Below are 12146 nucleotides of genomic sequence, written 5' to 3' on the forward strand. Positions count from 1 at the left end.
ATTCTGACAAGGACATAGTGCCCTGGCCGGTCTTTGGGTGCTGCAGCTCTGGTGTGCTCTGATGTGTTGACGTGTCTGCTGTTAAGATTGTGTGTGTGTGTGTGTGTGTGTGTGAGAGAGAAGCCCCCTGACTGGAGAGGGGAGGTTGTGCCTATATTTGCCTTGCCTTTTATCTGAGACTTTACCATTACACATTTTCTCCACAGAGATTTAGGATTGATTTAATGAGCCGTTCTTCAGAACAGTCATGAAGTGGGGCAATAGGATTCTCTCAGGCCCGGAAATGAGGAAACGAGGCCCCCGGATGTGTCCTTCACACTTCCTTTTTCCCTCGGTCTTCCCACTCTTGAGCACCAACCATCAAGGCCTTGGTCTTGGGTGGGAGAACATTCCTACACTTCCCCTAAAGTGTCTTGTTATGGCTCCTAAGGACAACAGGGAGGGCGTGTGGGTGGAGGAGGAGGGGAAGAACCGAAACGGCTCCCGCCCCACCCACTGGTGCCCCAGTCCCTGCTGACTCACTGTGTGGAAATGATCCTAAATGAAGGAGAACATTTCTAATGACATGAAAGGGCATGCAATAAAATAATGCAGTCCTACACAGGGAGCTGTGTGAGTGGTTGCTCAAAGCAACTCTGAAATGTCTAGAATGAGATCTTAAAAGCAAATTCTGAAAGCTCCCATTCTCTGCTTCCTGATTTTCCATGCTGCGATCTTTTCCCTAGAGGTTTACCCCTGAGATTGAATTATTGCTTTACATTGTAGGTCTTTATCTCCCATAACTGTATTTGCTGACTTTGGATTTACTGTTGTGGCTTAAGTCAGCTAAAAATAGGCTTTGTCAGTTAAAGTCACGTAGTATCTTTCTCTCTCACGGGCCTGAGACTGGGCTCCTGGAGGAGGACTTGGAATCGCTTCTCTCGGGGCAGAGCCTCGTGAGTCCCGTGTAGCTTTGCCGTCATCACGTGTCTGGGCCATCCTCTCATACTCCTGACCTGCCCTCAACTTGCACTTCCCACTCTGCGAAGGAAGAGTAGCTCTCCTTCATCAGGGTTGCTGCTTGGATGAAATAAATTTGGTTCAGAGTCCGTGCTTAATATATGCTGTCTGCTACATCTGTCTTAGCTATCCACTGCTGTGTAACAAGTTGCACCAAAATTTAACAGCTTGAGACAGCGTGCACTGAATATCTCATCATTTTGTGGGTCAGGAATCTGGGCTCAGCTTCATGGGTCCTCCAGCTCAGGGTCGCTTAGAAGGCTGCAGTCAGGTTTCAGCTGGGGCTGTAGTCACCTTGGAATGGGACGGGGGCAGGGTCTTCTTCCAAGCTCCCTTGGTGGTTCCTGGCACTGAGACCCCCTGCAGACGTGCTTTGAGGCTTTGGCAGCCGCTGTGGGCTCAATCCTCTTTCAGTTCTTGTGTCATGGTCCCCCCAGGCGTGGTGGCTTGCTTCCTCAGAGCCAGCAGGTGAGAGGGCCAGCAGGAGTGTCAGAAAGAGGGCAATTTTTGTAACCTAACCTCAGGAATGACTGTCATTTCTTTCATATTTTGTTTTTTAAAAGCAAATCATTAGGTCCAGACCACATACAGGGAACGAAATATGGGGGCAAAAGAGGGGGATGGGGATCATTGGGAATGATTTTAGAAGCTGGCTACTACAATTATGACCATTACTTACCTTTATTTGCGAGCTCTGCAAATCGGGAACAGCAAATATTGAGTGTTTTGTCAGAAAAATTCCAGAATATAATAAAATCTGATGTTTGGTGCTTGATGCCTGTGTAGCCCAAGTATTTCATGAGATCGGTGGATTTTCCCTCTATGAAGAGGGGAACCTATGCCATTGTCATTTATCCAGTGACCGTCTTGCCCACCTGAGAGCCCACACATAGGTCGCTTATGAGGAAAGAAAGGTGGCCAAGGGACAGTTGGTTCCTTGGGCAGGAAGTACAATTTAAATAAAAGATTGTGTTAACTTTTTTTTATTTAAGTGGTTAAGGTCACACCTTCTAAGATTCATTAGATAAACTGAAATTTCTGCTTAGCTGCCCAGAGTTTGTACACGAGGACAAACTGCTCTCTGAGATATGCCAAGAAGCAGGGGGCTGTTATAAGAATAACAGAAGTAAAGGAACTAGGGAACTGCCCTTCCTCTTTTAAAGAGTGTCTTCCTTCTTCAGCTTATCTGCGAAGTAAGGCAGGAGGAGAGATGGTGACTGAGAGGACTGCTTTAGGAGCCAGGGAAGTAGAGGGACGGAGGCCCTGGTACTCTTCTTTCCTCATCTCCACTACAGCCATGTCTTTGGCTTCCCTGAGACTCCAAGAGGCACTCGACTCCACCACTGGGACCAGAACATCCATGCCTGAAAGATGTCTAAACTTCAGAATCCACGAGATCTGCCAACCCTGGAATAATGAGAGACAAATAAATTTAACAACAGTAGAAAGGGGATGGCAGTTTTAAATATCATAAATATTTTCTTCCTAGCATTGGCTTCTTTGGGGCTGGATGATGTCCCAGAAGCATGACCATCACTTTTTTTAAACACTTACCTAAGGGGCGCCTGGGTGGCTCAGTGGGTTAAGCCTCTGCCGTAGGCTCAGGTCATGATCTCAGGGTCCTGGGATTGAGCCCCGTATCGGGCTCTCTGCTCGGCAGGGAGCCTGCTTTCCCCTCTCTGCCTGCTGCTCTGTCTACTTGTGATCTCTCTCTCTGTCAGATAAATAAATACAATCTTAAAAAAAAAAAATAAAACACTTACCTAAGAGTCATGGAAGATCCTGGGTGGAGTCTTAGCCTCAACACCCACGTCCTTATTCAGGTTCCTGCAACTCCTTCCTATAACAGGAGGATGCCAAGGCTTAATCCAGTGTGACCAAAGATTTGAGGAGACAAGGCCGTTTAACCTTTTCACAGACAATAGAAACAGACCTACAAAGGACGTGGCTAATGGAATGATCAGATGTGGAGTTTAAAAATATGCAAAATATAAATATGTTTAATATGTTCAAGGAAATAAAATCACAATCCCAAGATTTAGCAAGCAATCGAAAACTAAAAAAGGAAAATTTTATGACAAAAAATACAATAACTGATCAATAAATGGGATTACTATCGGGTTAGATATATTGGTACAAAGAACTAGAAATTAGATCAGAAGACCTCCAAACTGATATTGAATATGGAAAATAGAGAAATATGGAAAATAGAGAAAAGAATATAAGAGATATATAAAAGAAGGTGAAAAAGTTGAGTACGAGCATATCTAGCATCCCAGAAGGAGAGAAGAGAGAATAGAACAGAAGCAGTACTCAGAGAGATAATAACGGATACTTTCCCTAGGAAATGCCTCGCTTGGTGCCTGAACCTTTTTATGTGCTCAGGAAATGTCAGCTTTTCTTATTGTCCATATTACTATTTTGCTCGATTCTGCTCCTATGGAAGATTTGTGCTATTGGAAATATTGCCGGAGTCCAAATCTGCTAGACCATTTGTTCAACAAAGATCTCTTTAGTCTCCCAGGGTGTTCTGCTTGCACTGAAAGCCTGAGCATCTGGTTCTCACTGGCTACAATCCCCAGTTGGAAATTAGAGTAAGTTTTCCCATGGAAACAGTAAGTTACCCTCTAGATATAAACAGAGATCAGATTCCTCCGAAGTAGAGTGCTATAGTTCAGCGGCAAGTTTGGGAAATAATCATTATTTATTTACAGCATGATTTCAACAGAAAAATGCTCTCTGAATTTCAAATGATGAGCCAGCAAATACAGTGTTGGAAGATGGCCATTGGTCGTGCATCTGATGTATCGGCGATTTCCTGAACAATGACCTCGGTGCGATCGCTCTAACCTCCTGTCTTTGATTCGTTTGTGAAGTTTAAGTCTGAGCCTAAGTGTCCTGACTGCAGGAATTGGGCTTAATTTTCTCATCTCCTGTCCTTGCATATTGCTGACGGAACAGGCAGTGGATGAGGATGGAGGCATGTCTTCTGGAGAGAGTTGGTTTGGCTGGTGAATAGAGCCCTGGGCGTGGGGAAGGGGATGTCTGAACCTTGATGATGCTTTTACTAGTTTTAGGACCATAGACCATGGTTTCCTTACATGGGAACTGCGGACAATGCCTTCTGTCCTCTGCTTTACAAAGGGCTGTTGTGAGGACTCAGTGAGAGAGAGTAAGTGAATACATGTGTTTCTGTTCCCTTTGGAGCCATTTAATTATCTCCTTCTTGTGGCTTTCACGCTCCTCGTTTCTGCTTATTTCTTTGTACCCTAGGGGGTTATTTTTATATATTTCTTGGTCACCTTTTGCACCCCAAACAATGACCTCTTATTCTCTGTATGTGGACTTCACATTATTCTCATATACATCTAGAGAACTGTGGACGTTTACAAGCTTTGTTCATTACTACCCAAGGGGCATTGATCTAAATACATGAATTCATTTATGCTGTTGGGGCACCTGGGTGGCTCAGTCGGTTAGGTGTCTGCCTTTGGCTCAGGTCATGATCCTGGGATCCTGGGATCAAGCCCCAGTTCTGTCCAGCTCCCTGCTCAGCGGGGATCCTGCTTCTCCCTCTGCCCCTCCCCCTGCTCATGCTTCTCTCTCTCTTTCTCAAGTAAATAAATAAAATCTTTTTAAAAATTCACTTATGCTATTTACATGCTTAAAATGTCTCTAAGCATTTTTGTCCCCATGAGGTAGATAGAGAAAAGAGTGACTCTCAGATTCGGTGCCGAACCCACCTTTTTCAATATGAGACAATTTAGTTCTCTTTTGTCGCATACGTAGTTAGGTTCCCTTTGTAAATTGATTTTGAGACTTTTTTATAAGGCACACCATTGACATGTTTCAAAATAACCATGACAAAGGCACAGCAAAGTTGTTTGTGGGAATGTTCAGGGGCTTTTAATTTATATTGCGTTGTCCTCAAACAATTTTGTGGTGTGCTTTCCTAAATACAGTGAGATGTCTACAGTTGGATTTTCTTGCCTTGCTAGTTCAAATTTTTCCCAGAACGGAGCATGAGGCTGAAATTTACTCTGTTTGGACAGTGGTCTCACCCCACCGAAGGAAATCTTGTAGAATGCGTGATAATAAAACAAACACATTATAGATCAAATTTAATCATGTTTTTTGCTTTCACGGCACTTTTTTTTTTGTTTTTGTTTTTTGTTAGTGGTAGCTGTGATTTGTAAATATCGAACCCTTTTCATTTCAGTGCCAAAGATATTTTGGGCTCAGGGGCAAACAGGCCCATTAAGTCTGTAATTCCAATAAGCCTTTAAATGTCATCCAGGAACAAAGTACTTCAGTTCCCCTGTGGAAAGGGTTTTGCAGAGACAGAACTGAGGTGATGCCTGGGAGCTCTCCACGGAGCTTACTGGAAGCTCTGGGGGTGACGTGCAGTGTTTTGACCTTGAGTCCTTAGTCTGGCCAATTGAGGTCCCTCAGAAGCAATGGCTCGACTGTGTGATTGGGATATTCTGCCTGTTGCTTTGTCATAAATTCCATGCAGAGGAGTGGAATGGGGGTGTGTATCTTCTCCTCCTTAGCCAAGGCTTTAAAAAGAAGATACTTGGTGGGTTAATATGGAATTTGTGCCACCTTTCTGTGGGGTTTCTTCGGAATTAGGCGCAGACTGCAGAGCTTCGAGGATTGGAATATGCTTGACAGAGCGTATTCATTTAGGTCACTACTGTTCTGCTTTCTCTTCTGGGTGGTTCCAGGGTTTGGGGAAGGACAGGTGGTGCCATTGGGGAGTCCTGGCCGGGGTGGCAGAGACCTGGCCAGCTGACACAGGGCGTGGTAGTGAGGCCCTGACCCAGGCACCCTGCAGCCACAGGAAACGGAAATCGTCTCCTCCATGACCTCATCTCTTCAACAGCAGCACACACTTCCTCTAGACGTTTCTTCCCCATCTGCCCCGAAGTGGAACTAATAAGCAGGCACATACAACATTGTCCCAGATCACTAGTCACTGTTCGTCACCTGTGCCTGCTGTTGTCTCCACAAGGCCATCTCGTGCATGCGGCAGGGCATGTCCAGTGTCCTTGAAGAGACCTTTGCTCCACCGGGTCAGACTCTGCGGTGTTCTCAGCTTTCCGTACTCTGGGGTCTGAAGATCAAGCCACTCACCATCCCATGGTTCTGCCTGTGCCTCTCTTTATTGTTTTCCTCCCTCCATACAATCTGGCCGGCCTCCACGGCCCTCCTAAATTCCTAACTTAACTCCTTATCAATGTGTAAGCACTTAAGACTTTTCAGAAGTGCATAAGGCTCCAAGTCTAAACACTTAAGTAAGTGATGCCTGGAAAAAACCTCTTGTCATGTGGGTTCTCTCAGATTCCTAGACCAGAGACAGATGCTGAAATGATCATTTCCATAGTTCACATGATGGGCAAATCATCTTCTGCTTCTTTGACATTTTGGTTGGCATGAAATTGGAGCTTAAGAGATTCCTGTCTGTGCCACGAGTTATTTAATTTATAGTGGTTTTGGAAGGCCATTTCTGATTTCTGTAAATAATACTTCCATGAACTTCTGTGCTTATTATATTTTTTTTCTTCTTTTAACTACATTCCTAGGAATGGAATTCCTGAGTCTGTGATTCTTGGTCTAGCTTGTCATTTCCTTTCCACAGGAAGCACGTTGGCTTATAATGTGCTTTGTGAGTTTGGAGAGGAGGAGACGGTAGAAGCATGTTGACTGTTGGGAAGAGTAAGGCAGTGGTAAAGGATGGTCATTTGTTCTGGGAACACACAATGCTTGAGTCATACCGATTGTCTGCAGAGCTGGGTTGCAAAGGTTTTGAGGTCCTTTTTAGGTTCAATAAAATAATATATTCTCAACTGATGAGTGATGTCTTCCATGAGAGCAGGACGAGGTAAGGGTAGTATACTTGCCTAGGACCTGTCGTTCTTTATGTTGAGAGATAGGAACACCTCCTTGAAGCCTGTCACAGGGTCCACGAGGGAATCAAGGGATGCCTTGTGTTTTAGAGGATAGCAGCTGCAAGTCTGTGGTTTGTGATTTCATAATCACAGATTTACACGTGATTAATAAATGTGCAGATATTGTCATGTCAGAGAAAGTGGTGGTTCTCAGAGGATTGTGTTCTTAGCCCCAGATAGTGACTTATATGGGAGGCATATCACTGAAGGCATCCATATTCCTGTGAGTAGATGGAAACGATCGCTGGGCCTCAGCGTGGGTTTGATGCCAACCACACAAATGAGAATACAATAACACATTGATTACCCCCCAGGGATGATTCTACTGAACTTTCTTCCTGGTTTGTGGAATCAGAATTGGTTTTATTCTAGTCCCTCCCCAGTAGCTGGTAGGATGTCTGCCTTTCATTACAGGCAAAACCCCAGCAGATCTCTTTCGAGGACACATGATGCTACAATGGAAGGCAGTGATCCAGGAATACAAATACTCCTTGGGAGTTCTAGAAGACGGACTTTTGGGGGAAGAAATTTACATTTGGCAAGGAGATTGATTTAACCCGGCGAGCACCTTAAGAGGATCTCACCGGAAGTCAGAAAATTAGGTTCTGACTCGACCAGCCAGCTGTGTGACCCTGAGGAAGTCCCACAGCTTCCTCTTTTGAAAAAGTAGGAGCTTGGACAAGATGGACTCTGCGAGTCTCATAATCTTGTGAAACGGAAAAATATCTGCAGAGAGGAGTTTCCTTCTGTTCCTGTAAGCCCACTAAAAATAAAATGGCCTTTTAGAGAACGGTGGGCAGCTGCGCCCCCCCCCCCCCCCCCCCCCGCCCTGTCCTCTCTTTCCTCACGGACGACTTTCTTCACTCAGTCGGGCTTTCAGCTTTTCCTGATTTAACCCTGTATGTTTTTGCATGCTTGAGGCCTGACTCAGTGGCGCTTCCCTCTTGGGTATGTGTCACCGGGTGAACGGGGTTCCTTCAGGAAGAGGAACTCACAAAGGCGGGAGAGTCAGGAAAAGCGCGGTCTCCGGAGGCAGGCTCCCTCACAATCCTAGAGCAGGGCCTTCCCCTGGTGGCCAGCGGGGGAACTGCAGTCGCCCCCTGAGGTCATTTTTGGAACCGCGCAAAGCCACTGGCCACAGAAGGTGATTTGAAGCAGTTCTTTGTTGAGAATATTGTGTTTTCTGAGACAGATTTAAACTTTGCCTTTACTTTTTTTTCTTTTTTTTTTTTTTTCCTGTCACAGATGACAGAGAAAAAGAGAAACTTCGAGAGGGGAAATGTAAAAAGAAAAGAAACACGGAGCATAGTTTGGCTGAAGGGATGAATTGTTCAGGCTAAATTTGGGTAGGCTTGCTGCCTTAACTATTCAGAAAAGCTGGTATTTTAAGCCCGAGTTATCTGTGGAAGATGATGAGTTGAAAGGAATCGTTTCCAGATGGCTTTTGAATTTTTCATTCTCAAGGGCATTTTGAGGGTGGGCCTTGCAGGTTGTGTTGGGCTGTTTTGGGGATCTGGAGCTGGTGTTCAGAGCAGAGTCCTTGCGTGGGATGAAAGGAGAGACCCAGAATGTGCTTCCTAGAGCAGAGGCCTCATCATGAGGCACATGGTCTCGCCAAAGCCTGTACCCCAGAGGCCCCTCACTCACAGAGAGTAAGAGCCATGGTGCCTACAGGGGAAGGGCCTCTGGGGGCTAGTGTGATTCCAGAGGGCTGATTTTCTCAGCTTGGAAGCAGGGGGAGCCTGGGTGTAAGCTGAAAGGACATTAAAGGGGGCCCAAAAGGGACAAAACTCGGGAGGTGTGGATTTGTCTGCCAAGCCCTGGGCAAACGACCCTGCCCGCCCGTGAGTGTGATACCCCCTCCTCTAGGCGCCTCTCCCAGCTGTGGAAGTGGGGGGCTCTAACATCCTGCCGGTCTGGATTTGCCCACTTCGGGCACAGGGAGGGCAGGGCTTGCTGACTGCCTGCTGGCCCAGTGGTCAGCCCGAGAGAGAGCATTCATTCCTACGCTGGGACGAGAGGCCCCAGAGATGGACAAGACAGGCGCTCGCATCAGCCCTGCCTCCCCATCTCAGGATTGGCTTCTGGGGGCGCACAGACAGCAATGATGAATCGTTTAGCATTTCTTGTGGGAAAATGAACTTGAGAGCTTCTATGGGAGGAGTTGCACGCTATGAGCTCGGTGACATAAAAATGTATAAAAGTACAAATGGGTCCCCCGCCCTGCGCACTGGGGCCATTTGCAGAGAGCAGTTCTCTTTGCAAGAAGAGCGCATTTTCCTTCTCTTCAAGAGTAGGGCAGCGCGGGGAGCCTGGGTGGCTCAGAGGGTTAAGCCTCTGCCTTTGGCTCAGGCTGTGATCTCAGGGTTCTGGGATCGAGCCCCGCATCGGGCTCTCTGCTCAGCAGGGAGCCTGATTCCTCCTCTCTCTCTGCCTGCCTCTCTGCCTACTTGTGATCTCTGTCTGTCAAATAAATAAATAAAATCTCTAAAAAAAAAAAAAAAAGAGTAGGGCAGTGCCGTCCTGTGATTTTCAGGGTCTCTGGGGGTTGCGTGGGCTAGAGGGTGACAAGAGCCACTCATCCGTGGGGCCATAGGGCAGAGGGAATTCAAAGCAACTGAGATTAGAAGAACCAACTTGTGGGGTTGGGGGGAAATGTGAGGCACATTAGTCGGAATCCATCCTGAAGATTCGGGTCGGAAATAACAGCGGCGTATTGATCTGGAATCCGAGAGCTGGTGTTTTAATTCTGTCGCCATCTCCTTGTACTCCTCGCATCGATGTGTGCTCTGCAGATAAACGGTCTTTGGTGCTTTTGTTTCATTATGGCTCACAACCAGTGAAGGCCACTTGCCCTGGGATAGGAGACCTTCTGGAGAGTGATGTTCTGACGAGTGTCACCAGCCGGGGCCCCTCTTGCTGCATGTTTGCGGGAACTGTCCTCTAAGCACAGGAGACAGGAAGGAGTAAAAATAATTTTGATTTCCAGTTGGTATTTCAAGTCTCATTTTGTATTTCAGTGTAAAGAAAAGCACATCTCAATTTTTCAACATTTCCTCCTTGAACTTTAGGCTTTTAGACACCTTTAACAGAAGAGAACCACATCATTACTGTTTTCTTCTTGGGCTAACTGTCTTGTTTCCCGTTTACATATAGATCTCAGAACATCACCCTGATCCTTTACGATGAACATGTGTATAGGAGGATGTCTCTGTGTCTCAGTTGTCTGTGAATCATGTGCCTCCTTGCTCAGCCGCCCCTCTTGGAAGAGCAGTGCCTGGCAACTGAGGCCAGCTGCTTTGTTCTAGTATGTTCTACTTCCTGGGAAGTCTCCTGACTTTATCTTACAGCTCTTCCTTTGAAATTTCCATTTCTACCGTCATATTTTTAATTTCTAAGGTCAATCTTTTTCTCTGAATAGTCTTCTAAAATAGCATCCTGCTCTTGTGTGTGTGTGTGGGGGGGTATAAACATGTGGCATTTCTTAGCTGAACATGTATTTTTGATAGATTAAAATGTGTCCTGAAAGGTCTCTTAGCACTGGGGCTTGTAGACTGGTGCAAGATGGCTTTTTGTTGGGGGACTCCACATATCAGAATCTGCAGGATTTCCCCTCTTACCCAGAGGGGACTCCCCACTCCTTCTGCCTGGCTTCGCATGGGGCAGTGGGGTCACATGGGGTTCCCTGAGCAGCATCTCAAGGCCCCAAGCCTAGCCCTGTCTGATATAGGTTTCCTGGAGGCTCAGCTTCCACCTCCTCCAGGAAGTCAGGAGAGTCTGTCCTCTGGTTTTGTGGCCAGGAACACCAAGGGTGCGTTTTTGTGCAGAATTTCAACAGTTACTGCTGCTTTCAGCCTTGTCTTCCAATTCTTAATATGTTCAGTGTAGATTCTGTGACACGACTTATCTTCTTTCTCAGTGGCTCTCCTCCCTGGTGGCCCATAAGTTTCCAACTTCTTCTTTCTCAGTGACCACTAGACCACATGCTTTTTGTTGACGTCACTTGTCTGGTGTCTCGTCTCCTAACTGTCTGACTTTGTGAATTTGTGTCTTTTGTTCCTTAAGCCATTTGACAAAGATGTTTGGAGGGAGTGGATAAAAATGCATGTATTTGATTTCCGACGTATAATGGACCTCTGTCCTAATCAGCTTTAAAGAATTATTTAAAAGAGAGAGCACTGAGATGAGACCTTTATATATAAGCAGACCTGGAGGTTACTATGCTCCCATTAAATTCTGAAGAGCAAATGTTAGAAATGCAGAAATTAGAACTCATAAGTCTTACAGGGTGATACCTACAAAAATAGATTATGTAGTTTTTGGGAGCTATGGTTTTGCACAAAACCAGTTCTATCTCTACCAAAGCAACGCCATACCTTACCATACTTCTTCTCTAGACCCTTTTAAAATTTTTTTCAAATTTCTGGAGATACATATATTATGAACATGTAAATTCTAGGTTAATTATTGTGTAGATGTGGGCCATGTTTCTAAAGCTTATTTTTACCATACTTCTTTCTTTCTACGAAAGCAAAATGATTTCCTTTTAGAAAATACTGATGAGAGATAGAAGAAAATATCCTCTTCTCCTACTCCCACCAATGAGAAATAACCTCTCCTGTCCTCTGGTTCTACATTTATACTAGGTCAGAACTGACAACCTTGGTCTTCATGGCTGTGTCCTTATTCTTTTCCAGGATACCGGGGTTGGGAAATCCAGCATCGTGTGCCGATTTGTCCAGGATCATTTTGACCACAACATCAGCCCGACCATTGGGTAAGTTCCTGTGTGTTCTTCTCTGTCACATTTCTTCCTTCCAAAGCACTCAGAGAGGTTACTTTGTTGCCTGCACCTTCAAGCAGTTTTCACCCCAGCTTGTGAGAATCAATCCCAACTGTAAAGACTTTGACAGAAATGCAGTGACTTCTAGGCAGGATGTCCGGGCTTACTGTTCCTGCCAATAATTCTTTTTTCCTAACCAACTGTCCTCTTGGGCTTCAGCCTAAGACCATCTCCTTGATCTCCAAGAGCATTACTCTGCAAATCACGTCGGCTTTATTTCCAGATGGAAGATGAGACACAGGACAAATCCCCGAAGGTCCCGCTTTGAGTTGCCTGCCAGTAAGCCTGGAAACACAGTCCACTCACACAGCACAATTGTCCATAGTCTGGGGGGCAGATGGATTCTCCTTTCT

General features: G+C 45.7%; 1 protein-coding gene across 2 annotated transcripts in view; it reads left to right on the forward strand.

The window, feature by feature from the left end:
• Positions 1-12146, forward strand: part of RAB31 (RAB31, member RAS oncogene family) — a 129751-nt gene that overhangs the window by 44635 nt on the left and 72970 nt on the right. For both annotated transcript variants that reach the window (XM_032875761.1, XM_032875762.1), the window contains exon 2: positions 11648-11727. In XM_032875761.1, coding sequence (XP_032731652.1) covers positions 11648-11727 — 80 coding nt within the window. The remainder of the gene's footprint in view (positions 1-11647; positions 11728-12146) is intronic.

This window comes from Lontra canadensis, unplaced genomic scaffold (genome assembly GCF_010015895.1).
Source record: "Lontra canadensis isolate GAN:19392208 unplaced genomic scaffold, GSC_riverotter_1.0 scaffold57, whole genome shotgun sequence".
Lineage (NCBI taxonomy): Eukaryota > Metazoa > Chordata > Mammalia > Carnivora > Mustelidae > Lontra > Lontra canadensis.